This window comes from Siniperca chuatsi, linkage group LG10 (genome assembly GCF_020085105.1).
Source record: "Siniperca chuatsi isolate FFG_IHB_CAS linkage group LG10, ASM2008510v1, whole genome shotgun sequence".
Lineage (NCBI taxonomy): Eukaryota > Metazoa > Chordata > Actinopteri > Centrarchiformes > Sinipercidae > Siniperca > Siniperca chuatsi.
In genome coordinates this window covers 23,099,964-23,126,580 of record NC_058051.1, presented here as the reverse complement: position 1 = coordinate 23,126,580, position 26,617 = coordinate 23,099,964, and the positions used below count along the sequence as shown (strand labels likewise).

General features: G+C 40.4%; 2 protein-coding genes and 1 long non-coding RNA gene across 24 annotated transcripts in view; 2 read left to right on the top strand and 1 right to left on the bottom strand.

The window, feature by feature from the left end:
* Positions 1–14,855, top strand: part of LOC122883167 (ankyrin repeat and SAM domain-containing protein 1A-like) — a 65,957-nt gene extending 51,102 nt beyond the window's left edge. For 10 of the 22 annotated variants that reach the window (XM_044211476.1, XM_044211474.1, XM_044211480.1 and 7 more), the window contains 13 exons: positions 4,372–4,470; positions 5,678–5,824; positions 6,228–6,335; positions 6,590–6,760; positions 6,842–6,979; positions 7,061–7,132; positions 7,236–7,322; positions 7,892–8,029; positions 9,140–9,322; positions 10,310–10,353; positions 10,558–10,656; positions 11,888–11,982; positions 13,330–14,855. In XM_044211476.1, the coding sequence (XP_044067411.1) occupies positions 4,372–4,470; positions 5,678–5,824; positions 6,228–6,335; positions 6,590–6,760; positions 6,842–6,979; positions 7,061–7,132; positions 7,236–7,322; positions 7,892–8,029; positions 9,140–9,322; positions 10,310–10,353; positions 10,558–10,656; positions 11,888–11,982; positions 13,330–13,502 (1,554 nt within the window). In that variant the 3' untranslated portion in view covers positions 13,503–14,855. Of the gene's footprint in view, positions 1–4,371; positions 4,471–5,677; positions 5,825–6,227; positions 6,336–6,589; positions 6,761–6,841; positions 6,980–7,060; positions 7,133–7,235; positions 7,323–7,891; positions 8,030–9,139; positions 9,323–10,309; positions 10,354–10,557; positions 10,657–11,887 lie in introns of all 22 variants that reach the window. The other 12 variants (XM_044211492.1, XM_044211493.1, XM_044211486.1 and 9 more) reach the window with 9 other exon arrangements.
* LOC122883171 lies at positions 14,041–18,013 on the bottom strand. The gene is made up of 2 exons (XR_006379573.1): positions 17,906–18,013; positions 14,041–16,461 (listed from the first exon to the last, which is right to left on the bottom strand). It is a non-coding gene; the product is annotated as an uncharacterized LOC122883171 (long non-coding RNA).
* LOC122883170 (specifically androgen-regulated gene protein) lies at positions 17,941–26,060 on the top strand. Its single transcript, XM_044211497.1, has 4 exons — positions 17,941–18,097; positions 22,631–22,825; positions 23,461–23,623; positions 23,762–26,060. Exons 2-4 carry the CDS (start codon positions 22,757–22,759, stop codon positions 25,261–25,263), a joined length of 1,734 nt encoding a protein of 577 aa, XP_044067432.1. The 5' UTR covers positions 17,941–18,097; positions 22,631–22,756; the 3' UTR covers positions 25,264–26,060.
* The last annotated feature ends 557 nt before the right edge of the window (positions 26,061–26,617 follow it).

Genomic DNA, 26,617 nt, shown 5'->3' with positions numbered 1-26,617 from the left:
CAAGAAGTCAAATTCATGTGCAGACAGATATCTTTTTCATTGTCAAATGGAAAAAATTTAATATCAACTGAGCAGCACACTGTACCAATCTCTCTAAAATGATCTGTAGGCTTCTTTTAAACTTCCCGTGGGTATGAAATGCATTAAAAAACAATGGCTGAGAAACAGCATGTCAGCTGTAGCCAATGTAGAGTGAGATCACTAATTAAACAGTGTTTACTCTGCCAGTCAGACCGCTGTGATCTCTGTCTACCCTGCAGGCTCGCTCTAGAAGTGGATCAATAACAGCAGTGATTGTATTGTGTTCAAGCACCGAAGCAGAGACAAGCCTCTTCTGGCACCAATTAGATGCTTTTTATCGACTCCTGGAGCAAATTTCCCAATGAAACAAGCTTTGCGTGGCCACGCAGTTCTCCAGCCCTCTCTGGTACTGACAAGTAATGCTTGTTGAAACATAACGGCTCTACTTCTGAGCATGGCGTCTGGTGGCTGTGTCGTCAGCTGTGACAGGGTCAGCCAACAGAGCTCCAAATTAGTTTGTATTCGAGGCAACTGTGTCAGCGATGCACTTCTGCAGGGACATCACTTTGTTTGAAGCTAGCATTCATGGAGCCGGCTGGAGAAGAACAAATTTATTTTGTTGTTTACTTTAAGTTTCAAGTCAGTGGAGGTGACTCTGGATAATAATAACTTCTAAAGAAAGACTTTGTTTCAATCTAAAAGTTGCATTAAGGTGAGAGAAACATCAGAACACGCAACAGCAATTCAACTGTGTCACCTTTCTTATAACTCTCGCCCTTTTTTCTCATCCTCATTGTTATTTTCTGGCATTAAATAAATGCAAAGCAATTATGTTGGAAAGAGTCTGTGCCACCAAAGCCTGCAGACAAATTGGAAATTCAGTAATGGCTTCATGCATTAGAAGCTCAAGGATCGGTAATGGATTAATTGATTTTTCTGTTGGGGTAATGGTGGTGATGTATTGTCCATTTACCCGTGTGAAAAACATTTGTGCAAGAATTAGATGGAATGCATGGTTCATTTAAAAACATTTACTTATTATCTTTGCACATGCTGTCACAGTTTCCTCGTAGCCTTTTTTTTTCACAGGCCCGTGTGATCTTATGACAGCCTGTTTAGCTGGACAAACTATGATTTTCAGTGCTGTTGGTTAGCTGTCCTTTAGAAGGCTGGGACGAGTGATCCGTGCCCTCGAGCCCCTGGCCTGAATTCAGAGTGCTTTTAAACCAGAGGGACTGCTGTAGCTGTTCTCTGGATAGGCAGAGGAGAGAGCAGCATTTTAATGAGAGGACAGGGGAAAGCAGAGATGGATGGGGCCGCACATACACAAAACCACCTAGCTTACACTACTCTAGATGTATTCTTTTCACCCATGTTGTGCTGATGTAAGCTTTCTCTCAACTAATGTATTCTCACCTTCAGACCTGCCTAGCCTGTGGTGAGGGGAAAAGTGGAACCACATTAGTCAGAATTGTCGCCACCACGTCTCTCAAGTCACACACAGTGTTGTGTTTTCAAAGTCTCTGTGTGGGGATAAATGGTTTATCAAGATATAGCAGAGGTGAATGTAATATTTATGTTGCGGGAGAGGGGAGTTTCATCAACTCAGCTACCTTTCAAAGAATAGATAATCCCTTTCAAGCATCTTTCACCTTCTAAGGGTTCGAAGTCTATATACAGTCCTTGTATTCGGTAGGGTTTGGTTCAGGTAGGAAAATGTGGATTAGGGCTGCAATTAACAATCATTTCCATCATCAATTAATCTACCGATTATTTTCTTGATTGTTAAATTCATTATAATTTTCCAGAGCTCAAGGTGATATCTTCAAATTATTTGTTTTGTCCAGGCCAACAGTCCAAATATATTCAGTTTACTATCATGTATGACAAATAAAAGCAGCAAATCCTCACATTTGAGAAGCAGAAAGCAGACAATGTTGGGCATTTTTGCTTAAAAAAAAATGACTGAAGCGATTAATCGGTTATAAAAATAGTTGCAGATCAATTTTCTGTCGATCAAGTAGTGGATTAATAAGCTAATCTTTTCCGATCTAATGTGGATTGTCTAGCTATGTCAGTTAAGGCTGCAGTTAGCAGATCTTTTGCATTTTTTGCTTGACAAATGCCTTAAACAGTTAATCAATTATTAAAATAGTTGTGATTGATTGTTAGTGAATAGGCTAGTTGATTAATGAATGAACCCACATGGCCCAATAGGCCTTTTTCATAACATACATTTTGTTCTGATAACATAATTAGCTTTTTCACAACAAACATTTTGACAAGCTGCAATATCTGCAGTGAAAACCATTTAAATTGGTTGTTTCCTGTGCTTATCTCAGTGATGGATATCATAAACTGCATCTTAAAATTCTATAAAGTTCAATAAACAGAAAAGTTTAGCTGCAACAAGGCATAAAGCAGGGTAACCAAAAATACACAGGAAAAACACAAGAAACAAAATAGCTGCATTAAAACACTAGATTAAAACACATCTACTGAACAGTGAAAAGTGCGGAAAACAACCTAGGAAATGGGAGCAAAGACTGGAGATTCAGTCTGTTACAGCTGTATTTCCCCCCACAGAGCCATTTATCAGTTAATCTCCAGTGGGACAGTAATGCAATGATCCATGCACTGTGAAAGTGCTAATATCCATCCAGCTCTCCAAATAGTTTCAATCCTCAGCTGGAGAGGCAGCGATCAGCGTGTTGCTGCTCAGAGATAATGGGCTTTAAGCTGTCAGTTTAGTGCGAGGTATTAAAGAAGCAAAAGAGTTGCGTCATGATGTCTTGTGCTCAATATGAGCTCTAAGGCCGTGTTTCACCATAGCCATGCACTCATTTTACTCTTAACTTTTCTTAACTTCCTCTTGTCCCTTTTTCTTTCTGTCTGTCTCTCTGTCTCTTTCTCTGTATGTCTGTCTTCCTTTTTCTCTGTCTTCCTTCTGCTCTGTCTATCTTTTTGTCTTTCTGTCTCTTAGTTTCTGGCTGTATGTGTCATTATTTATTTCTGTCTGTCTCTCTGTCTGTCTTTTTGTCTCTCTGTCTCTCATTCTGTCTGTATTTCTGTCCTTTTTCCTGCCCATCTTTGTGTTCTTCTTTCTCTCTATCTCTTACTTTCTTTCTTACATTCAAACTCTTAACCAAACTGCTCATATTACATACACATTTAGCACTCTGAATGTTGTATCATTGTACTGTATATCAGTGGCTTACTCAGCAAAATTGTTGATGATAACATTGTGATTCTACGAGCAGCATTATGCAGATTACTCTGCAGTTTATACTCTCACTGACAGGCTCGCTCCTCCCCTCTGCTCATGCTTTCCACCCCTTGTTTTCATCTACAGCGTCTGCATGAAAAACAGGCTGTGTGTGTGTGTGTGTTTGCAGAGGTGAGCACCATAGGCTTAGCTTGAGGTTCATATTGAAGAGTCAGCCACATGTGCCCTGAGCCGTCACAATTTGTTCCTGAGGCAGTAGCTCCCATGGAGCATCATGATACTTTAACACATTTTGTTGCTGACCCCGTCTTTAAGGCTCAATGTTCTACAGTCAATAAGATGGACTTGGAGCTCTTACTGACTTCTTACTGGTCACCTGAGTAGTAATTCTTTGTAATAACTCATTTACTTTGACTGTCAGACCGTTACATCAGTTAACAGGACGCTTCCTTTTGCCCATCAGGGTGTTTTGATTTTATTATCCCTGCAGCCATTAGTTAGAGTCAACTATCGATGCACTAGTATTCTACCCCTCCATCTCATATCGCTGACCACTCTGCAGTTCTGACATTGATTTATCGCTCCTATCTCCATTATCCATTACCTGCCACACAGTCCCAAAGGTGGTACTGTGTGTAACAAAAGACGGGTTTGGCCATCATTCACACACATCCCTGTCAATCCCCTCCCCCATACACTTACATCTCATTTAAGGGGTTATTGATGTGGCCCCCTTACTATGGTTAGTAGGTTGGGTCCTAGTGAGGAGTTTGAAGATCTCACTCAGGAGTAATTGACCTTTTTTCTGCAATGGTACCATTATTTGTGGTCAATACTTACCCTGCAGCATAGGCTCTTCTAATCTAGATGTAACATTTGAACCAAACAGTCTGTGTTTTAGATTTTCATAGATGATTTGAACGTAGCGTATATAAAGTTTTATTCAGATTAATTCAGATTTTTACATGTTGCAACACATTTTATCTGAAATTCATCACTTGATTTGTGTTCTCTTGCATGTACCGCACAGTTATGAGCATTTACTTGAGTGATAGCCTTTAGAAATAGAATTATTATTATGAATTCATTAACTGTTAACTGTTTTTTTGTTTTTTGTTCTTTAGGGGAGCAATGTAATGGAGGACCAGGACTTGAGAGAGATTGGGATCACAGACCCAAGCCACAGAAAGAAGATCCTGCATGCAGCACGTTCGTTACCCAAGGTGACAAATCATTGATTGCTACTTCAGTACTAATCTCAGCATAGTATGACCTGATTCGATGTCTCGCATTGCATCTGATGTTAGATCACAAGGTGCTAATCTCCTCTTAATACCAAGGCAGTAGTGCAGTGGTGGAAAGTAACTGAGTACGTTTACCCATGTACTGTGCTTAAGTACATTTTTGAGGTACTTGTACTTTACTTAAGTGTTTCCATTTTACACTACTTTACACTTTGACTCCACTACATTTCAGAAGGAAATATTGTACTTGTTACTCCACTACTATTTATCAAATAGATATAGTTACTTTTCATATTAAGATCTAACATAAAAAAATATAAGTTAATATAATATAAGTTTTTATAATACGATGCTTTGTTAAAAGATTAAACCAATAGTTTCTAACCTCTTTTGCTTGTTAACTCCTTACAAAAAAACATCATGTAGTTGGGGACTTGTGTCACATTTCAGATGTGTATTAGTTGTTAACAGTTCCACCAAACACTAACTTTTTCTGTTCTATGAGGCCCAAGAAACTAAGATTACCCAATATATCACAATAAAGATAAAAGTCCAAAATATGAATATAAATTTGTGTAGCAGAACTTTGTTTTTTCGTATTTTTTCTCTCCCATTAATCATCTCACGACCCCCCAGATTTATCTTGTGGCCCTTTGGAGGGGGTCCGACCCCTAGGTTGGGAAACACTGGACTAAACTACCAAACTGTATACAAAGTAGATACACTAGCTCCACCTTGATCAGCCACAACAATAAAATGCTACTTACACATTTGCATCAGTATTAACAATCTAATAATGTAATATATAATAACATATCAGTTATGGGGCCCATCTTCCTGCAGAATGAGTACTTTTACTTTTGATACTATAAGTATATTTAGGTGTTAATACTTATGTACTTCTACTTGAATGCAGGACTTTTACTGGGAGTTTTGTCACATTGTTGTATTTGTATTGGTACTTAAGTAAAAGATCTGACTACTTCTTTCACCACTGCAGTAGTGTAAATCTAAACTATAGTCTGTTACTTCCTTCTAGTCATGTACGAATACACATGTATGGGGTTATTGTAGCAAGTTCCTTCAAACAGTCAGACAGGTTAATTGGTTTAAAAGACACCATATAGGCCCAGACATTGCTCCGAAGCCCTCAAACATCAGTGAATGATTAAGGCTTCTCCTACAGGTGAAAGCGCTGGGCTGTGACGGCAGCAGCTCCCTGTCCTCTTGGCTGGAGAATCTGGGCCTGCAAGAGTACTTACACAACTTCCTGGCCAGCGGCTACCACTCTCTGGACTGTGTCAAAAACCTGTGGGAACTGGAGATTGTCAATGTGAGTCACAGTGACGTACATGGACTAGGAGGAGTATCAGAGGGTGAAATTAGTTTTACAGTGTGTTAAGGAAAATTCAGGATAAGGGAAAAGTTTGACAGTTTACTTCAGCTTCAGTTTGGGGAGGCAGGAAACTCGTACTTTGAAGGTGAATACACAGAACTTTGGTGAATATTGAGGAAGCTGTTTCCAGACAAAGAAGTGAATACCTCACCTTTGAGAGTCCAAATTCAGTTACTTGTTTCGACACCTGCACATCCAACCTGTTATGTATGCTGCCTATCGATATGGTAAGGTTATGTAAAGGAAACAAAAAAAAGTGGTAAAACAAAGATACTTTAGTGAGAGTTATTCCTCAAGTGCTGCCCCACATGTTCACCAGATAATTTCTGCTTTCCTCCAGGTGCTAAAGATCTCCCTACTTGGTCACAGGAAACGCATCATTGCGTCCTTAGCGGAGAGGCCCTACGAAGAACCTCCAGTCAAGCCTCCTCGTTTGTCTCAGATCAGGGTGAGGACCTACAGACTCCTACACTGTTTTACAAACAACTTCCTAAGTTTCTAAGTTTATCTGCATTTTTCTTTTCACACACTTTGAAATGACATATGTGGTAAGTAGGGATGAATGAGAGGTTGATGGTTTTCCCTCCTCTCAGGCTTGGCTCTGTTAGTTTCAATTATTGAAATTTTGCAGGTTGAAGATAGAAGAAGGGCGATCACTGTTCATCATGGGATAACTAACCGTGTCCGGCTCTGTCTCTCTAGTGCCAAGACCTGCCTGGATCCCAGACCTCGTCTCCCCTCAGTCAGATGGAAACCTACACAGGACGCTCAATGGACCCTCTGCTGCCAGTGGGAGAGCCAGGGAGGAAAAAAGTACCAGATACTGACTATGATGTTACCCAAAGATATCGCAGTGAACGACACAGATCACACGTATGTTTAGGTTTATCTCTGTCCCTCATTTCATCTGTACATTATGTCCTCCAGTATGTGCTGTAGTGTCTTTTTTTCCAGGAACGCTATGAAGATCGGCATCGAGAGCCCCGTCTGACCCTGCGGCCGCCAAGCCTGGCAGCACCGTACGCCCCAGTCCAGAACTGGCATCACCAACCCGAGAAACTCATCTTTGAATCCTGCGCCTACGAAGCCAGTGTACGTTCACGCTTTTCTCCTTCCTACATAATGCAGTTTTCATTGAACATATACACCAACATCTCTCCTATTCCCCTGTAGTACCTCGGTTCCATGCTTATTAAGGATCTACGGGGTACCGAGTCCACGCAGGATGCCTGTGCCAAAATGCGGGTATGCTACAAGTTTCTTGTCCAGTCTCAGAAGACAAACACAGGACATGATACATATTGTATAAGTGAAGGGTAAATCACCTTAATGTCCTTTTTCCCTCCAGAGGTCAACAGAACAAATGAGAAAAGTCCCTACCATCGTCCTCTCGATCACCTACAAAGGTGTAAAGTTCATTGATGCAGCCAATAAGGTTAGCTACTACGTGCACACACTGCCCTGCTTGGTGTGAAAGTTCACTTTTTAACCTTGTGTGTCTCTAGAGTCATGTTATACATTAAATTGAACCCAGTGCACCCAGTGTTGTAATATTTTGAGATCATGTGCATGAACGCGTTACAGACAAACATCACGCTGTTTCTTTTCTGTGATTGTAAATGTCATGCCTGCAAGTTGTGCCAGATTTGTTCGTGTTTGTATTTCCTGACAAGGAGCAAGTTTGCTCATATTGAAATTTATTTGACATTATGAAAAAAAATAAGGTTGCCTTGAAAGCTCTGCTCGGTATTACTTTGTATGGCTACACTTGTGATGGCTGTGAAACACGATTTATGCCTCCATGTCTCCTCTTTACTGGCCGTCACTTGTCATATTTATAAATCCTAAATTATTAATTTTGTGATATACATAATGCACCACTTATAGCATTGCAGTTCTACGTGACATAGGTTGATATTCTGTTTGTGTTGTGATAATACCATCAGATTTATTGTCTGTATACTCCCATTACTGAGTCTTGTGCCACCTCTTTTCTCGGTGCAGAACATCATTGCAGAGCATGAGATCCGTAATATTTCGTGTGCAGCCCAGGACCCAGAGGACTTGTGCACATTTGCCTACATCACCAAGGACCTGCAGACCAGCCACCACTACTGCCATGTATTCAGCACAGTAGACGTGGTAAGGACACCCTCACTGTCCCGTCTCCTATGTTCAACTGAAAACACACTGGTTTATCTGTCTCAGAGTAAATTATGTCAGCTGGTTTTTAACACAAACAAGGTGAAAATACTAGAAGGAGAATTTCTAGTGTTTAAAACATCCTCTCTGGTAAATTTGAATTCCTCCAACATCACCTCCCGCAGTTACACTGACGAGATGTGACAGCCTGCACGGTCAACACTGTTATCTCAAGACTGCCCTATCTCTTCAAGGTGTCACACTTCAGTACTCCATGATAACTAGCCCTCCATTACCTACTCTGTCCCCCCTGAGATATGATAATTATTCTGCTAATCTGCCTTATAATGCAGCCAGGGTCATTCCAGATTAAAGTCAGCCTCACAACGCTCAGTTTCCTCTGGGTTACTGTGGTTCTATGAGCTCTGTGATGTCCACTGTGGGGCTGAAACAAGGGGCTGCCCCTCAGCAGTGCTAAAGCAGTTTGATAACTATCAAAGGCCACAGCAGTCATATGATGTGTTTAGTTATTTTAAAATGTATTGACCATACTGCTGCTATCAGCCTCCACCAGCCACCATCCTCACCACACAGAGAGGGAACACAGAGCTGGTCATGTCAGGCAAGAGGCAAAATGAGGCATTAAGTAAACAGACAACGTATTTGCCTCAGGGCAGATTCTTCAGCGAAGGATATGCAGATGATTTCAAAGCTCTATGTTCTGTGTCTGTTCCCACCATATGATTGCTTTTTCAACTTCCCCAGGCATGTAGTGTGAAGCTGGAATCCTCTGTCTTTAGTCTTTAGGTGCTTGTTCATATTTGGAAGCTGTCAGAGTACAACAATAGAGTGCAGCAGCAGCTTTAATACTAAGCTACAGCAGATGTATCCGGTTCAGGTACTGAGGGGGAGCTGCTTGCTGCTGCAAAATACTCCCGAGATTACTGCCACTTCTCCTTGTTATGCAATTTTGTTTTGAAGAAGTTTTAGGGAAACAAAACTTTATTCTTATATCATTTTGCTGTCTCACTGCAAGCTGAGTATAGTGTTGGGAGTCCAGAATACTTAAAAAGGGTTACCTGCCCTTCCTCTTTCTCCCTTTCTGTATAGAACCTGACCTATGAGATTATACTGACGCTTGGCCAGGCGTTTGAGGTAGCCTATCAGCTGGCTCTCCAGGCCCAGAGGACCAAACAGCACCAGAACCTCCCAGTGGGACCCGGTCCAGAGGTCATTGAGACCAAGTCCAGTCGACCTGTACCCAAACCACGAGGCAGTGTACGAAAGTCAGCGGTGAGTTGGACATTAAACATATTGTAGCACAAGACACCATATACAGTACACACATAAATGTATGAACATTTTATGAATTAGTTTATTGGCCACATTTTAATAGAGGCACAAAGACTAGTATAAGTTCTGCTATTGCAGTGCAAGTATGCGGGAGGTGAAAGGGACAGGTGTATGCCAGTGTTCTGAAAACAAGGGGAATTTAGTTATTGTAGTTAGCGCTCTGATTTGGCCCGCTTATCAACACGGTCAGCAGTTGGAGCAGCAGTGTGATGTGATGTGACACACAGCTCATGGAGGCAGTTAAGGTACTTTAAAACCCTTAGCGACAGATTGCCACAATTTGCATCAAAATTCTTACTCTTTCTCAGTCAAATCTGAACATACAAACATGATACACATATGTTTGGATTCAGATGGACTTACACTTCCTGAGGATATCATTATCTCTGATGTCCATTGCAAATAAGCATTCATAATCCGCTTAGAAATCATGGAATAAGGATGAAATAAAGTTATTTATACTACGAGTGTTGGGGACTTTTTTCCCTTCTCCATGCACTTTGGAAGTAGGTGAGGTTGTGCCTCTAAAACTGAAGCATATCATACATTACTGACACCTTATTTAATAATTCTGTTTTTAGGGAAACATAATTCTAGCCTTTGCAAATAAAATCCTCAAAACACATTAGACAAGTCTTAGAACATTTGTATCAGTCTACAGCTTTTCACATCATTATTATTACAATGTGCTGATGTTTGTCTGGCCATTTGCATTAAACCATTAAGAAGTGAGTTTGTGCTGAATATAAATGGGGTAACTACAACTCAGGGACCATTCACACATCTCCAGCTGCTGCTTAATGAACTCAAAAGAATCATGTAAGAATGTGATGTTTACTGTCACTTTCTCTGTGTCTGTGCTTCCCTCACCTTTCTGTTTTGCTATACACATTTTCAACCTTTATTTAATCAAATGCACTTTTCTAGAAACGCCCTGCCTCACACTCCCACAGTTACACACATCCACACCCGTAAGCTGCCACAGTCTGATCTGTGTTGGCTATATCAGACTCCTCCTGTCTCATACTATTCAAATCTATGTGAATTTCTCTATTTTATTCTCTTTCAAGCCTGCCTGTTTCTCTTGTGCTCTTTCTGTTCTTCTTCCTCTTCCTCTTCTTGTCTCTCTGTGTCTTCCTCTTCTCTCTCCTTTTGGCGTTGTTTATCTCTCCCAGGACTCTCCTCCCCTCGACAGTCGTTGCTGTTACTGTTACACCTGCACCACCCACCGTCCCTCCTTCCTACCGCTGCACTCTGCCAGCCCTGCTGCCCAGGTGCTGCCTTCACATCCTCGTCTCATCCTCTCCCATCTCCATCCTCTCGCAGTTTTTTCAGCCTTCATTTTTTTTTCTCTCACTGCCCTAAATACCCCATAATCCTCCATTTGTTTCTTTAACCCATTTTTTCTATGTGCCTTTATATTGCTGTTATTGTATGTTTTACTATTGTTTGTAGAAAATATAAATATAGATGAGCCACACTTCCCTACACTTAGCCACATGTGGACTGATGAATGCTTTGAATATTACTTTTGACTCAGGCGCCCCCTAGTGACAGTTTGGTAGTTACATAAGCCATGTTTACATTCACAGAGAAGCCCATTCAGTGCCTGTAGCGCTGCAATGACCTACAAGTACTGTGACTTTACTGAAGTTTTGTGTCAGTAGTAAGTAAAGGCACATGTATAAAAATCCACCTACTACTGAAAACTGAAAGCTCCAGAGCAAGCTATTAAACTTGCAAGCTTGGAACTTGTGATGAGATTGTCAATTGAGTTCACTTTTTATGAAGGGGAACATTTTTGGATGTGACTTTTATGACTTTTAAGAATAAGATGACACAGTTCAAATGACATTTTACATGGAGAAAAAAAGTTAATTAACAAAGTAAAACTTGATTACTCTCCTGCAACTGTCTCCACATATAATAAGTTAATGGGAAGCCAATATGATTTGGTGACACTTTACTTTATGTCCCCCTGTTAAGCAATTATAAGCAGTACATAAACGTGATTTTAAAAACACACCAAAGTAAAATACACAAGAAAAGGTTTTATAATATAAAGATATAGATATAAAGATAAGATATAGATTATAATAGTTAATATTATTTATATTGCTTTGCCGTGGTAGTGAAATTACTCCGTTCATTATTATTCGCAAACACAGACTTGGACTTACAAAGCTTTATGGGTCAATTTTGGGTAAATGTCAACACAAGACATTGCCGCCTGTTGGTGAGAAGATCTTCTCTTGATTAATGGCAATAGGGATGTATGCATTATCACAAAATGTGTATATAAGACTTCCAAATAAGACATTAAGTAGCATAAGGCCAACAGAAGGGTTCATCTGCATGTAAACAGTCACTGGACATGATTTTGAGGCTCCTTTCCCTCTGTGATTCAGCCCCAACCGTTACTGGCTGATTTTAAACGAGTTAATTGCTTAAGGTCCACTGCTGTTGAGAGGCCGAGAGTTTTATGCCCTCTGTTTGTGTTTACAGGGGGACATTGTGGAACAGGAGGGGGATTCTCAGTCCCAGGGCAGCGCCACGTGGCTCGTGGACCCCAAGGAATCCAAGCGCACTATCAGCACTAAGTACGAGACCACCATATTCTGAGTGGACCCCTCTTCCTTCTGACTTCTGGGCCTGGTCTCTTCCACCCCAATCCCCCCAACCCCCCAACCCCCCAACCCTACCCCCCTTTTCTTCCCCTCCTTCTGTGTGCCTTTCACTGTGATTCTGCCTCGCTCTCTCTGGGCTGGACCCCTGCCCTCCCCTGTCTCCCCTCAGCCATCACTTGTGTCCTCATTTAAAAACTACACAACCTGCGACAGTTAACCGAGTGCTTTGCTCCTCCCTTATGCTAAACCACGACCACTCCTACACTTTTTATTGATTATTAGTGCAATCCTTCCACTTTATCAACCCTCTTCTAGCTGGTATCACTCACACTCCCAGCCTGCCACTCACCTTCACTGTTTTTGCCTTCTCTGTTTAACTTATATGCTTCCTGAACTCTGTGTACAGTGCTTCCTTTTTTTCCCCGTCAACGTCCCACTATTGACTCTTGGTGATAAGCTCTTTTTTTCTTGGTGCTTTTCCTGCTCCATTAGGCAATGGCCACTCTGAGGCTTTTCACTCTGATCTTTCAACTCCTGACTTCTCCCGAGTGCTGAGAAAATCTGATTTACCGCAGCCAAGAGTGACCCACTGCACACATCCTGAAACCTGGATGGACATGTTTCCTGAGGAAACTGAGAAACTGGTTCTGTAATTCTATGCGTCAGTTGGACTGTTTCTGTTCAATGGGATTCAGAGGCCATGGTGTTAGAGGTTACGCAGGGGGATATTTTTCACTGTCAGTGGTCTGCTCAAAGCCAAAGAAGGCTAAGATCCTAGCACTGTGATAAGGTCCTTTTTGGAGCTAAAGAAGTAAGCATTTTGGGGGATTTTCTATGGGGGGAAAGGGGGATCAGAATAGGGCATACAGGCTAATATGGACCTGCATGTTAGTGGTCCTTGCTGCTCCAGAAAATAGACAGTCCAAACCTTCTGAAGACTGGCATGCTCTGTCTATCAATCAGAGCACCAGGATTTAAACCTGATGCTGCTTCTGGAGTGAACTAACTATAACTAAGCACTTTTACCAAATCCCCAAATGTGTAAGAATAAGTGCATCTTCCTCTGTCCTGTCTTTTTTCTTCTTTTCACAACAAAGGCCTTCTACTTTCATCCTGTCAGCATTGCCTTTTGTTTTGCCAATCACACCAGGTTAATATTTCACGGCTGCTGGTGAAACAAGTTAATCATTGTAAGAGGGAGTGGGGGGGGTAATCCGTCACCATCAAGCTGTTTGTGTCCATTAGTTCAATGTTATTTTTTTAAAACTTTATTTTAACCTCACTGCTTTGTGTGCGTGTGTCTGTGTCCCTTCCCTATAGCTGAACACTGTGGCCACTCCCAGCCAGTAAGAAAGGACAGGAATGAGTCCTGTTGCATGGTGGGTAGGATGTTTTGTTGGAAAAGTGATCCACTTCTTATGCAGCAGATCACACCACCAGTTTGGATCGTGCTCACCACAGTAACACACGGGGCCGGAGACAAACAGATGTAAAGCTTTCAACACTGCACAGTCCATCGTTCATCTGACCTCACCGACTTCAGCACTCCACATGCACACACACACCTCCATTTAGCTTCCTGTCTGTTGGAAAGTGATGGTTGTGCCAGTCAGATGTATTTGTTATGCTTTATGGATTTCCTGAGAAATGAATTGTTGCCTCCTAACACCTATCAGGCCTCCCTCATAGAGAGTTATTGTTTACTCTTTCAGGAAATGTACCTGCATTGCTTCCATGCAGAAATTGTGGTTAAAGGCGAAGTGGCTGAGATGAGGAACTTTATTTTATTTTTTTTTTGTTATGATACAAAGGTACATCAGACAGAGACCTCACACTATAGGTACACACTCCTTCCTGGATTATTCGTCCTGTATCCACACATTGTAGCTTCTCATCCACAATGTATAGCTGTGATAAACAATGTAATCTTGCATGGGAGGAACTCTAACCAAACTCAAAGGGCAGAGGAACTGACACTACAAAGGCTGTTCTATAATAATAATATAACGGGAGTGGCTTTTATTTGATTTGAAAGTGTTCTCTTTTTTTTTTTCTTCTTCTATGTTTTAATTGTAGGGCAAATATGTGTCCTAATGCTGGAACTGGATCAGGTGTGGTTCACTGCAGTTCTCTCTCTCCTTCCCTGCTCCTTTGTTCAGTTAATATAGGCAAGATTATACACCAAACCTGCCATGCAGGCTGGTACGTCTTTAGATTTTAGCTGCAGAACAGAACAATAGGACATAGCATGATTCTCCTAGCTAACTCCCAGTATGTTGACTGTTAATGGTACTTCTTGGTCAGCCGATGTGTATATGGGTACATAGTCAGGTCGTTTTGATTTAACCGTTGTATATGTGGTACGTTGTCAGGCCAGTACGATAACTCTATGGTACACTGTCTTCAGCTCGCTGGCGTCGGCACCTTCAGCCATCAGCCTGGTCCCGTTCTGCTTTTGCACATTGCTATGGATCAGGAGAGATATTTTGGGACTAATCTGATGACAACAATGATGAGAATGATATTGTACATGAATCTAGCGGTCTGTATTTTGATACTTGAATGATTTTTGCTTTTATAGATATCTATATATATGTATATGTATGTATGTACGTATGTTAATTTTTGACGTTTGTCAAAAGAGAGAAAAGGACTATGTCTTATAAAGTTAAACATATCGTGAATAAATACCCTGTGATTTTAAAAAAAATAAAAGGCTGAGAAAACAATGACTCAGAAGAGGGACCTCACTTCAGAAAAAAAGATTGTAAATAATCTTGGGCTTCCAGTCTTTTTTTATGATTATTTTTCATAATTGTACAACTAATAAATGGCGCAATTAGAAATGCTGTCCCTGTTGACTCTTTATTTGTCCATTCACTGATCTTTAATGTTACCAAGGAACTTTTTGCATTCTTTTCCCCCAACTTTCCCAACAGAGTTTTTTGTCAGATTTTGACAACCTGCAGTTCTGCCGCAGGTATCACAGCCCAAGGTAACACTGTGTATTTATGCCTTAAGAGTGTATCGATCAGAGGACAAACAAGGTCAGTGGATGTGCCACGATGAAATGTTTGGTCTCCACCCTACACATCCATTTCATAAACCTTTCTTTGCTGAAGGATGGATAGCAGCAGCTCAGAGCCAGTGCTGGTGTAATATAGTACATGAGATAAAAGCACAGAGGTCCAGATACACATGCTTCTGTCAGTCTAAACAACAAACTGCTGCAGTAGGAACAGACTGCAGTGACATTAGGAGTCCAAAAAGCATTTTATTAGGACAAACTTTTTAAAGTTCCTTGTCCACTTGACTCCATTTACCCTAATGTTGATCTGTGAAGACCTTTAATTCTGTTGTGACTTTACAAACTTCACAAGTCTGAAACTTTAGGTTAGAAAAACGCTAAGAACCACTGTGTTCTGTTGATTTTGTGTCCTTGCTTACTTTTATAAGCTGAGATTAATTCAAATATTGTACATTTTTCAAATTGTCCCTGTTCCAGGTTGTGCAGCTCCACGAGTCAACAGAAGAAAATTACTACAGCTATAATTCAAATGCCAACTGCTGTGAAATATGTCAACAATAACACCTAGTTTAACAGTTGCCTCAAAATAATTCTGGAGTTTGCGAATGTATAAATAGGTGGTAAAATCCTATTTATTTTTTATAAATAGATCCAACCAGCAGTTGGTCTTTTCATATTTTCTTAGTGTTGTCTTATTCTAGAGAACCAAACTTCTTTTTTTTTTTTTTAAATAATGCTGGATTCAGAAAAAAAATTGATCTAACTTGCAGCAAATAGTTGACAAAATAGTTAAGTAAATAATAATGTGTTACCTGATTTTTATTCATCTGATTTCTGATAGCTATGCAGTAATGGGGCTGAAAACCATAAAAAGGTTTATACTGTCTGTGACACTTTTTGTTTTGGAAATCAGGAAGTTGTTGTTATACTGTAAAGACTTTTCCAAGAACCTAAAATAGCTTATTGCTTTAAGCTACAAATTACACTGGTAAAGGTAAAGTAAGCATAGGCAACTTCTAAACATTTTAAAACATTCTCACTACTGTAAATATTTTGCTTGCTGGATCGCATTATGCACATTATAGCCAAACATGTCATGTGACATTACCCTTAAATCACCTACACTAAAGCTGTCTCATATCTGTGATACGACTGCTGGTATGCAAAACATGTACTTTATGATATGTGATGTCATTGGCCAACATGAAAACATCAATAGAACAACAGATCAGATGATGATTATTTCTGGGGCAGATGGGAAAATTAATTTACACATTGCTCATTTTCATAGATATGCAACAGACTTAGTCACAGATGTATGCTGCTGTTCCTGGAAAACAGATGGGCTTGTCCTGATTGTGAGGCTCATATCTGCAGATAGGCCTGCTTTGTTCACATACACCAACGTGCACACGGAGTCCAGCCTGTAAACAATGAAAACAATTTGTCAAAAAAGCCATGTGGTATTTGTTCAGAATCAGAATCAGAAATACTTTATTGATCCCCGAAGGAAAACTCTTTGTTACAGCAGCTCGCCTTTATTATTAAGATATTGCACAGCAGTAATGGAGGTATATAATATCAATGTCAATAAATAGGAAAAACAAACATGGGAAAACTAAATATTGCACAGGAGTAGTACACAGAATATTGCACAATTATTCAAGTATGGCAGAGATGTAATGATCAATGTCCAGTTTAGTGACCTAGGGTCATGGAGACTAACACTTAGAGGGAGGAGTTAAAGAGTTTGATGGCCACAGGCAGGAATTACTTCCTGTGGCACTCTGCGGTGCTTTTTGATGGGATGAGTCTTCCGCTGAAGGTGCTCCTTTGCTTGACCAGCACGCCATGGAGCGGGTGGGAGACACTGTCCAAGATGGCATGTAGTTTGGCCAGCATCCTCCTCTCTGACACCTCACAGACAGATGTTATGGTACCACTTTCTAATGAGGCACCCTTTAAATAGGATTTATATGTAGTACATTTCTTAACCATAAGCTTTATAGATTGTTTAGATGACATTAATAACATTAATAAGAACAAGTTTGGGGCTACCAGGTCCCGATAGCTGGTGCTCATCGTTTCTATTTGGTAACAATGCAGTTTTAAGTGTCATATATTAATAACTACATTAATAACTACTCATGGGTTTCACAGTTTCTAATACACCCACAAGTCTGCATTTACACATGTTATTAATAATGGGTAATCCATCAACACTGCAACTGTAATGTTGTTATTGTTAATAACTTGTTAATAATACAGTCCATTGGAGGGGTCTTCTTCATTAGCCTAATTAAAGACAAAATGTCATTCTGGAGGATGATAAACAGCAGCCAAACGGGTTATTCATGAAGTTGTTCTTATTAATGGCTTATAATTAACCTTTACAGCTTTAGTAAATCATTTATTAACCATTAATAAAGACGTTAGTTACTACTTATAAACCCTTTCTTAAGGGTGCCTTATTAGAAAGTGTTACTGATTTTATATATGGACACTGATGTTGAACTTAAGTGAACTTGTCCACTCACAGCTGATATATTACAGTTTGGAAATTAATTATTTTTAGGCAGATCAGTTTGATAAACATGAGGGATTTTAAAATTTCAAATTATTCTCATTAGTCCAAATCTTTACACACATTAGCCTAAATGTAGTCAATGGCTCATATTTATTTAATATGACTGCTCTTGCTTGCTGTGGAGGATAAGAATAGATTTCACCTCATCTAGGTTGCGTTCATTTGGCTGCAGTTATTCAATTGGCTCTTCCTCGGAAACGTCTTGATCAGACGTTCACTGACTGGCCACACACACACACACACACACCCCCACCAACCTGCCCGGAAGCTAATTGGCTCACCTGGCTGCAATTATTTCCCACCTGTTCCGTAAGTGACTTCTCGACGGCTAGTTTTCCTTTCAGGAACAGTGCAGCTGCCGGACTCGGAGAGGAGTGAGGTGCACCCCCGCTGTGGACTGATCTGAAAACAGCTCTCTTTTTTAACGCACAGATGTACGGTTTAACCGAGCCTACATTTCTCTAACGTCTCCGGTGAGTAATCAGGAAGTCGTTCCGTTTAAAGTGAGTGCGAAGTTTGTTTCTGTTTGGACACAGAGGAGCTACAAGTTAGGAGGAAGAACTTGTTTAGTTATTTTAAAAACCCATGCATCAATGCTTTTCTGAAAATGTAATCACCCTTGTTTTGACTGGTGTGTGTGCGAGCCAGCAAACTATGACCTCTAGTTAGACTTTTCTAGGCTTTTATTTGATTTCTTCTTGCAGTTGATGAGGTTTTACGAGTGTAAAAGACCCTGTTTGCACGGAGAGCGTCATCCAGTGTCAGTTCTCAGCAGTTTGGGTCGAGGGGAGTTGAAATAGAGAGACAGAAGGGGAGGAAGTGATCAGATCTTCTACTTAAGTAAAAGTAGCAATACCACAGTGTAGAAATATTCTGTTACAAGTAAAAGTCCCGCATTCAAAATTTTACTTAAGTACAAGTATTAGCATAAAAATATAAAAGGTAAAATGACTTATTATATTTCAGAATCATATATTATTGGATTATAATTATTGATTCATTAAAGTGTTTATTACTTTTAATATTGCAGGTGGTAAAGGTGGGGCTAATTTGAATTACTTTATATACTGCTGGGTAGCTTGTGAATTTTCTCTCAAGATCAATAGAGTCTTATCTTATCCGATAGTAATACATGATCATTTATTTGTTGATTTAAATTTTGCATTGTTAATCTCAATCTGCAAAGTAACTAGTGACTAAAGTTATTAAATTAATGTAGTGGAGTAAAAAAAGTACAGTATTTGCCTTTGAATTGTAATGGAGTCGAAGTATAAAGTAGCAGAAAATCGTAATACTCACGTAAAGTACAAGTACCTCAATAGTATTTTTAGTACAGTACTTTTAGAAAATGTACTTTCCACCACTGTGGAGGGACAGGTGAAATACTGCCAGTGTTAGAAATATTCCCACATATGATCAGCATTACTAATCACCTGTCATGCTTTATGGAAGCCCATATTTCTTTTCAAAGATGACACATTGATCATAAGTTTTTAATCATAGAATATTTGGTGGCTTAGTGAGTAGAGGTTGAGTCAGGGACAGTACAAATATTTGCACATAGATGTCAATAATAGTCATTTTAGTGGGACAAGGTGCCAAGCTAAACATTAATGAAATAGTTCTGTTCACTCCAACCAGTTGTGAGTTACACAACCTGGTGTTCTTTTGTTTACTTTTACTTATTAAACCAGATCTCTGGCTGCCCTTGAACACATACTTAACATTTTTTTGGACCCCCCTTTTTTTCCCCTAACACACTATAACAAACTGTGCAGCTGTTTTCACTGTAAACACATTAAGACCTGGAGCTGATCCTCCCTTTTTTTTTTTTTTTTTTAAGTTTAAAGCTAAGTTGTAATTTAAGTGGAATGCCCAGTCACATCAGAGCATTCAGATTAATTTAAGAGTTGTCTTAAAGACATGGAAGCAAGCACAGTGACATTCCTGTCACTATTAAATCCTGACTCAGCTGTGGGTGTAGTGAGCTCTCCCACTGCTGCCCTACAGGTTTGTTGCCTTTTTCAGGTTTGAGAGGTGTTGGCTGCTCAAACTTGGACATTTGTTCCTTGCTCTGCTGTTCTGTATGGGCTAATGGGAGGGACAGTGATTAGAAGCTATGAAAGCTTTCATTAGGAAGCCATTAGGTGCTTAGTCAACCAGCTTTTGTTGCCAGAAAATATGTGCAAATGTGGGTGATCAGGTTTTTCCCCCAACTGTCCTTGCTATGTCTTCATGTCAACAAGCCCAAAATGTCAGTGCTCTAGATTAGTGTTTCCCAAACTGGGATGGACATATCCTAGGTTGGGAGACATACCTGAGCGGTCACAAAATCACTGCAAACATTTCCTTCTTACCAAGTCATTTTTTCAGTTTGTAAATCTTCTCAATCTAGAGTATTTTCTAAAATAGTTTTCTTTTTCTTCATTCTTCTTTCTTTTTTCAAAACGCAGACACTCATTTCTAACACAGTTCTTGAAACAAGTTGATTTCTGTTGGACACAGTTTGAAATTCTCACTGCACTGTACCTGCAGATGTTTTCACTTGTTTTAAGAAAATTAGGTTTGTAGGATTTAATAATTATAGAAAGAAATGACTTATAAGATGGACAATTTTTAATGGTGACAAATTAAGTTCATTTTTTTTCTTGTCAAATCTTCATTTCAAGGGGTCAAGAGCCAAAGAGTTTGGGAATTACTGCTCTAGATCACAAAAACACTCATATTTTATGTATTAACTCATATATAATATTTTTAAACAGTTTATCCATGTTTAAGATGAAATGGTGTCCTCTCAATGGAAAGCACAGGTTTAGAAGAACTGAGGTCCAAAACCTGGTTCAGTTAACTGTTTATTTACATTTTCTGTATAGGAATAAAATTCTGGTGAAGAAATACAGAATCGTATACGTCAGTTTTAGGCGTAAAAATAGTCATATTGAAATAAATTGAATACTTGAATCTGCCTCTAAAATGCCCCCCATTTGTGTGAGTCCTTTTTTTAAAAACTACTAATCACAAACCCCCCCCCCAAATTCACAGAAAAACATACAGAAAACATGACCTCCCTGTCCTTGATGGTACAGCCCTGAATAAGGGACTCAGGGATGTTTTATTTAGTCATCATTATCTTGCAGTTTTAAAATTCCACTGATAAATCTTTCACTGTTTAAGCAGCTGTCATGAAATGTACATGCAGTCCATTACAAGAAACATCTCAGAAGCTGCTCCCATTTTTAAAAATTTTTTTTTTTTTTTTTTTTTTTAGAAACATTTCTTGTGTCACACATAATTGTACTGGCAGAGGGGCGTATTGCTTATGGTGAATGAGTGTCTCTGCCTGGGTCGTCCTCAGAGGAACTTCATGCCGCTGTAATTACTATGATAACTCGCAGCCTTCATGCATTGTCAGGCTTAGAGGCTTTCTTGTCACTTTGGAGGCTAATTCGCAGACAGTGACACTGACTCATAAAGGGAAACTTTAATTCCAATGCTCTTATGTGTTTAATCAACCGTTCTCTCAGATAAGAGAACAATAAAGGTAGCTTTGCTCTGCTTCCACGAACACACCTGGACCTGATTGTGCAGCTGAGGCTACGTGATGAATAAGCCATATAACAGGTTGTAAAGTTTTTGTTTTGGGATGTAGTATATTGCATTTGTATGACCTATTTAGCCAAAATTCACTACAGAGTTGATCAAATATTTTCCCTTCATGCTTCCAACATTTGTCATTGTTGGTGGTATTTGCTTCTGGCACTTGCTAATGCACCTTAATCACTAAAAAGGGAAGGTAAGGAGCTGAGAACTTTCCCTTAAGTGGCCTCTTCTCCATGGTCTGAATTCATTAACTGCCCTATTTGTTTCTGTATCAGCTGTCTATTACCGAGGATTTTGAAAATCCCAGTCCTTGTATCCCTACGGCAGATGAGGAGCCAGTAATAATTCTTTGCTTTCCTCATGCCTGACCTGTCAGTAGTAATAGACACAGGATAATAGGCAGAAAACACAAGTAAGCAGTGTAGTACTGCAACATAACACGGCATATCATCTGTCTTTACACAGATTGTACATGACGTGAAGTATGTCGTGCGTTTTCACAAACAAAGATGAGCCTTTCTCGCTCCATTGCTGAATCATAGTGACCGGAATACCAATTAATAAACTGCTTAAAGCATCGCTACATGACTTCCAGTTATTTGTACAGCATAACCTGAGTGCTACATGCAAAATATTCTCTTCCTACTATTTGTTGCTGAAATCATTTAGAAAGCAGACCTTGCTACAGCTGTTAATGTAATAAACCATTAAACTTATGTCAATAATAATGAAAATTTGTTCTTAGCACAATATATTAAGGCTGCAATTAATACAATTATTTTTATTACTGATTACTCTGCAGTTTATTTTCTCAATTCATCGATTTGTCTAAAAAATATCAGATCCTGTCAACAGGATGAATAACAGCAAGCAAAGCCTGTTTCAATGCTCATACAGGCACCTGACTATTGTATAAACGCATCCTTTAAAATAACAAAACCTCAATAATCTATGGACTTCATATTAATCCAGACCACATCTAATGTGTAAATAAAAATGTTTACTAATTCACCCATTAATTTATATAATGACTCAATTGGCATAACTGCTTATGTTTTAATATTTCACAGTGACCGTGACAGCACATTTGAATAGGAGAGCTATTACATTACGAGGATCATTTAGCTATCAGCTGTAATTTATGACATTCATTCATCACACTAATGGAGAGATTTGTCATTAATAGTTGTTGCTGTGATGTTTACAAACTAATTTTGTGAACTATTTTTAGCTTCAAACGAAGGCTTCATTTCATGTTTACCATTTGTGTGAGGTCCGTGCTTGTATTTGACAAATTGTATAGAGTGAAATAAACATTTTGCAGTGTGGAGAAAGTGGTGCCACACATCTGATTTTACATTTTGGTCTTTTTGTCCTGTTCTGACATTTTCTCCTTGACCTTTCAGATTCTTCCTCAGACTGATTCTTGGTGATATTTACACAATCAAAAGAGGACCGTGAAGCCCAGGTCCTGCCCTCATCCTCGTCCTTATGCAGTACCGGAGAGTGACAAGTGGCCAGGCGGTGTTGCCATGGAATCCTTGAGCAATATGGACAGTGCCGGTAGCTGCGACAGTGTAATCAGCATGAACTCTTGCTATGTGAGTGCTGCTGTAGATCTCATTTCTGCCCCACTGACTCTGTTGCTTATCTCTGTTGTTTGTTGCATAACACAACATATCAACACTTTACTGTTTCCTCTGGCCTATCTGAATAACACTACTTTTGACGATGCTTCTGTCCTTTTGTTGGACTGGGGAAATAAAGAACTAAGATTTGGAACTAAGATCAGGTTGTAATGACGTCTGTATGGACATTTACAGTCAATATGAGAAGGCCAAGTGAGAGATGATGAGAGGAAGTGAATCTGTTTGACGTGAAATGCAGTCAGAGAGGCCTTCGAGGGGTTAGAGTGAGAGTTTTCTTTAAAGGTGACCAGAGGGGAGAAGATCCTGCAGTCACCTGAAATAAATTCTTCTGACAGGCCAGTATAGAATGACAGAAAGCCAAGACCAGGACAGGAGTGGTATAATTAGTCATTCCTTTGCAGCAGTTTGAACACCAAACAGCGTTGACCTATTGTTCCTGTCCTGTCTCTCATGGCCGTGTTTTAAATGGCTCATGGGTTAAACGGAGGACAGAGATTGCTGAAGAGTTGAGAAACTGTTCAGAGTTGAAATCTTTTTTTTTTTTTCATATCTGTAATATGTTTCACAGTCTCTTATTTTGTGTGCAGAGTGACGACAATATGGAACACTTATCTCCAGAAGAGAGGGCGTGTCTCATGTATCTGGAGAAAATGATTGAAACTCTAGACGTGCAGGAGGACAGCGGCTTATCCAATGATGAACCAGATCCTGTATCACAGGCAAAAAAAATGGGTCAGATAAGAGTAAATGGTATGTTCATGTCAGGAAACATTCTGTTTTACATTTTCTCAGTTGCTTATGTAAATGTATGTATACATGCACATTTTACCCTAAAATAACATCAATAACTGCAATGCTAACTGCAGTAATTGTGCTTTTCTTTCTTAGACATTTCCAGTTTCAAGTCTGAGTCCAGAGGAGACCAGAAATCAGACAAAGTTGAGCATCACGCTCTAAATCAAACCTCACAACCACAGTCCTCTCCTGCCTCTGCAGCCAACATGACAGCTCTTGAAACATCAGTGAACCTCATGACTCAACCCAAACCTCCAGTCAGTGGTTGCGAAATCCCCCCATCAGCTACCCAGACTGAGGTGTTGTGTTTATCCACAGATGGAAATGGTAATCTAAAGCTTGTCTCAAATGCCAGGCTTTGTCCTGGTCAGTCTAATAAGGCCTCTGAAGTAGATTTAGGTCTGATCCCTCCGCCCTCCGACTTCATGGATGAGCCAGGCCCCCCTCCACAGCCAGAGAAAGCAAGAGACCTTCCTCAATCTGCAGGGATATCCAATAACAGGCCAGGAGCAACTGTTGACTTGCAGCAGCTACACCAGAGAGCTCCTGCGAAGACAATGTCAGTGAGCTCCCCAGTGACCCAGGAGCCTCCAAACAAGCCCCCAGAACTGAGTCCATTAGCCATCAGCTCTGGTCCCCAAATACATCCACCTGCTGTGGCTCCTAAGCCAAAGAAGCTTCCTGCCAACATCATTCTGAAGTCACACAAGGCAGCAGTGGCTGATGGCAACTCTGGGCTTTCGGTGCCCATTAGCAGTGACCGGCTGTTGTTGGACCCCCAGAGGGTCCACATCGAGGCCCTCCGAAAGCTTGGCCTGCTCAAAAGCGATGAGGCAGATTCAGGCCCCGCCCTGACCCCTAAACTTTCTCCCAAAACTAGAAGGTCATGGGCAACTCCTCCTTCTCCAAACAGCCCAGCAGCTCCACATACACCACCCTCGACAGCATCTTACACCTGTTTCAACAGCCCATCTCCGGCCTCCGGCCCTCTCCAGACAGCTGCAGCTGTGTCACCATCAGGTACTTCTACAGCTCCTGCAGTCCAGCTTCCTGAAATTTTCCCAGTACCTGCTGCTTTCAGTGACTCCAATGGATCTCTGCTGTCAGACAATGAACTGTCTGCTGTCAAAGGTGTTTCAGAGGCCACAGTTAATGCACAGGTGAATACTCCCCCTCTCACCCCTCCTGCCCTGGTCAAGCACCTAACCCCACCCAAGGTCATTGGTGTCAAGTCAGCCACCCTGGAGCGTTCTGGCCTGGGTCTAAGCAGCTATATGGCCAGTCAAGACTCCAATGGGGCCAGCCTGGGCGTCAGCAACAAGCAGAGCCCCAGCCAGCTGCGTAACAATCGGCCGCGCCCCGCCTCTCTGGGGAGTGGGAAAGCATTTTTAAGCCCTCAGGGAGAGGGTTCGCAGGCGGGCTGTGCCACCAGCAAAGAGCCGGACTCACGGAGGTCCCTGCCTGCTTTTCAGCACCCCGGAGACTCTCAGAAGCTGCCTCGATCACAAGGCATCAGTGTGCTGATCTGCCCTCGTGCAGAGAACGGAGATGACCGCCGTGTGGCCCTGAAGAGGCTGGGGCTGCTCAGGGACTGAGGCATTAACGCTAAATCTTACACCTCATCTGACTGCCACAGACTCCCTTCAGATACTATATTTAAAGGAACAAACCAGAGATTGATACATGATTGATGAAGACGTTACAAAACTTTTGAGAAGCAACTTAACCACACATTTATGCATTCTTTTTTTTTATTACTGCATTAAGCTATTATAACCAGAGACGGCCTAACATGACTTGAATACATTGACTGTCATGCCCATGCTTGTATCTACTTCTTACTCTTATTGTACAATGTTTTATTTCTCATAAAACTGGAAAATCAAGAACATTTTGGATATTCACTTTAGCTGTGTTTTTTGTAAATTAAATAATGTTACTTTTAAGAAGCAATAATGAGTTATTTTGTCATTTTTAGTGTTTCTGGTGATCTACAGGTATAAACCTTTTTGTACATCACTATCTGCTTTCACAAATTATTCTTTGGCTGGTTCCCCTTTTAGTTCTCCTTTTTTAGATACTTTTAAAGGTCACTGTTGTTAATAATTTCACTTCCTAAAATCCATTGGAATGTTTTGTCTGGCTTTGTCGACCACAGGAAGTGTATAAAATGTAGAAAGTATCGCTAGAACATAACCCTACTATAACTCGAACCACATAGTCAGTAACCACTAGGCAATAAGAATCTGAAACGTGTGGTTTGCATAGTTGCATAGTGACGCACATGTCAAAACTCATAAGCTTGTTACACAGCAGCCATATGTATCGATAGTGTGGGTCTGTCATTTGTACATGAGCTGATCGAACAACTTTTATTACAAGCATTATTATATATAATTTCTGGATCATACACTGTCCGTGTATTGCGCACAAGTCACAAATTTCCTTTACATGCGTTCGGTATATGTTGTTTTCCTCTGGTGGTTTGTGAAACATAGGCCCTCATGTTTCATGTCAAATCATGAATTGATGACGAGAGACCTGGTGCAACCTGTTTTCTCACCTCCTGGTTTTGCAAGGTGTTGCATAAGGGCACCTGCGCATTTACGAGCAGACGGTCTGTTTGAAAAACATTTTATCACGACTGCAGGCTTTTAGAGACAAATAGATTCGCTCTTTCCTGTAATTTGCCATAAAGGTCACCCACTGCTGTGAAAATTAAGCTCAATTTGAAAGATGTGTCTCTTAAATAAGTATCAACACCAGGTTGCTGCACTGTAGAGTTTGTAAAAAACACAGCAAAAAGTGTTTGTATTAACACATTTTTCCATTTTGGGACTAGAACATAACTTTCTAGACAATGTTGGAAGCCTGCCACATTCAAAGGTTACCAGTACTTTACTGGTGGAGCAGTGTAGTGTGTCCAAACTGATTAATCATTCAATCAGT